Source organism: Rhagoletis zephyria, unplaced genomic scaffold (genome assembly GCF_001687245.7).
Source record: "Rhagoletis zephyria isolate East Lansing unplaced genomic scaffold, Rhagoletis_zephyria_1.1 Rzeph_scaffold_47144, whole genome shotgun sequence".
NCBI lineage: Eukaryota > Metazoa > Arthropoda > Insecta > Diptera > Tephritidae > Rhagoletis > Rhagoletis zephyria.
Window position 1 is genome coordinate 1 of NW_016204199.1, and position 2264 is coordinate 2264.

The following is a 2264-nucleotide window of genomic DNA, read 5'->3' on the forward strand; positions in this document are numbered from 1 at the left end:
AACAAATTCCCGGAGAACAAACTCCCTGGGAGTATTCAGAATTGGGCTGCATGTGTCTAACGAAACTTTTTAGAGCCATTTCAATTTTTTTTCCAAACTCGCTGTTTTTTTTTTTGTATTCATAATTTAAAAACTAATATGGCGGTTCGATGTATTAGAGATGTCAATTTTCAAAAAACATCGATGTATCGATGTACATATGCACGGAAGCCATTTGCTTCTTTCCCACCCTCAATAGTTGAACCACCGATTACATTTTATATAGCACAAACAATTTGAATGTCCGTTGAGTTTAGAAAGGCCAAGAAATCTGAAAAATACTTGCTGAAGAAGTGGTTGCGCATTTTGGCTAGGGCGGTACTGTGGCGAGATAGTGATCGCTGCTCTCCACCTATTCCTCGTCTCTGCAGCTGCCACAAAAGTCGTTCGTTGAGTATCCCAACCTTTTATCATGCGTACCCATTCGGCAGTGCCCGATGATTAGCCCGACTACTAATATGAGAGGAGAGCTGTCAAGCCGAGTGAGTGGTGACAGGCGGGTGCCCTTCTATTGCATTTTGCAATAAATAAAATCTACAAAAAAACCGAAGTCCCGTGGATCTATAAAAAAAAAAATTTTCCCTCACGCGAATATTCCCACGATATTTTGAGAGGACTAAGAAAAGAATAAAGTTTGGTAATGGCATTTTTAGAAAAAGTTTAAATTTTTCCCTTATACATTTCAAATTCCAGCGCCCAATTTTCTATGTAGTTGTGAATCCCTGCTTAATACTTGATCAATTCGTATGTTTACCCTAATCTGTTCTCTAAGGCGTATAACAGTAACTACGACTAAATGCTAACTTTTTTTTTAACAGTGCCCAATTTCTCCGCTCACAATCCCTATCGTCCATACGCAGCAATCAATTGTCTTTAAAGTACTGATCTCTGTGGTTAACTGAAATATTTCAAACCGGCGATCAATAAAAATTTCTCTATGAATAATTCCGAGTCGAGTACAGCAATATGCGCTGCTCTACCGATGAGCGTATTTGCTGTATGCGGAAGCGCATGATGAACATCGTAACGGGCTAAATTCAATTCGGTGCGTGCTAATATTGGCGCGATTATGTTATGAATCATTTCCCTGCAAAAAAAAAAACAAAAAAGAATAACTGATTATTTCCATTATCTAAATACATAAAATCCAATATATAAAAATTTTGCTTGCCTGTAAACCGTTCCCAAATTGGAATTATCGCGTATAGCCGCCTTGCAGAGCTCTAAACGCGCCGAATGCGCTGGCACATAGCGATCTTGACTGGAACCGCAGAGCAGTATATTCTTAAAGTGATGCAGCGTGCTGCGCTGGCTCAGCCGATAGAGAAACGAGCTACGCAGATCCGCTGTATCGCGCATGCAAAGCTGTAGGAGAGAGCCGGATTTCTTCCATTTCTGCATGAACCACATGCCTATAAATAAAAATAAATATGCAAATGAGCATAAAGAAATATGAATATTGAATAATTGAATAGCCGTAGAGCCGCTCATTAACTTACCCATATTGACCAGCCCGCTTGTGTTGTAGAGTGTGCCCAAATGCGGCCCAGACAACGATAGGAATGTATGTAGGCGCGGCAGTAGCGGGCGCATTTGTGAGCGTGCCAAGGCGCTACGCACAATGATTGTACCCAAGGAGTGAGCGACAAATGAAATGCGCGTCGGATTTAGGCCACACGTCTCGATATGATACAGTATTTCAGCGACAAGTCTGCAAGATGAGTTTGTAATTTCGCAGCTAGCAGAACAGTCTTACCTTTACTGCACTTACCTATCGGTCATTGTTTCGAAATCGGAGAATGTATCGCCTTGATTGCGTTCCGACATTAGAAATTCCAAATTAGCGCCGGGTAGTCCCAACTCCAGGTAGGTGCGTACCAATCGCAAATCGGCTGCGTTTCCATCCAATCCGTGAACACAGATAATTAAATGCATACCGTTGGGCGAGAAAGCGCGGTACTCGTCGCTAATGCTAAAGTATGGCAGTTCGGATGCCAGCTTAGCAAAGTCCGAATAAATGCTTCCGGTGTATTTGATTTGTTTGCGAAATTCTTCGCGATATTTTTCGAATTCCAAAAGTGAAGTGTTTGTCGCCTCCTGGTTGGTGTAGCCGGCACCGCCGATTTTCGTACGTTTTGTCAACTGCAGCGACCTGTTTGACTTTTGGCTATCGGTACGCGCCACTGGCATCTGGTTTTGTGTGGTGCTGGTGTTTTCTTTATCCT

The 2264-nt window shown here is 42.2% G+C and overlaps 1 protein-coding gene across 1 annotated transcript; it reads right to left on the minus strand.

Annotated features, from left to right (window-relative positions):
- Positions 1-76: 76 nt before the first annotated feature.
- LOC108355582 (protein FAM135A-like) lies at positions 77-2251 on the minus strand. Its single transcript, XM_017606732.1, has 4 exons — positions 1811-2251; positions 1539-1750; positions 1211-1451; positions 77-1126 (listed from the first exon to the last, which is right to left on the minus strand). The coding sequence occupies exons 1-4, from the start codon at positions 2227-2229 to the stop codon at positions 934-936; spliced, it is 1065 nt and encodes a 354-aa protein (XP_017462221.1). The 5' UTR covers positions 2230-2251; the 3' UTR covers positions 77-933.
- Between the last annotated feature and the right edge of the window lie 13 nt (positions 2252-2264).

Coding starts and splice junctions, on each gene's coding strand:
- LOC108355582 (XM_017606732.1), bottom strand. CDS start 2,229: ATGCCAGTGGCGCGTACCGATAGCCAAAAGTCAAACAGGTCGCTGCAG. Junction 1,751..1,810: donor TTCGAAACAATGACCGATAG/GTAAGTGCAGTA, acceptor CTCATCTTGCAG/ACTTGTCGCTGAAATACTGT. Junction 1,452..1,538: donor AAGCGGGCTGGTCAATATGG/GTAAGTTAATGA, acceptor TTTTATTTATAG/GCATGTGGTTCATGCAGAAA.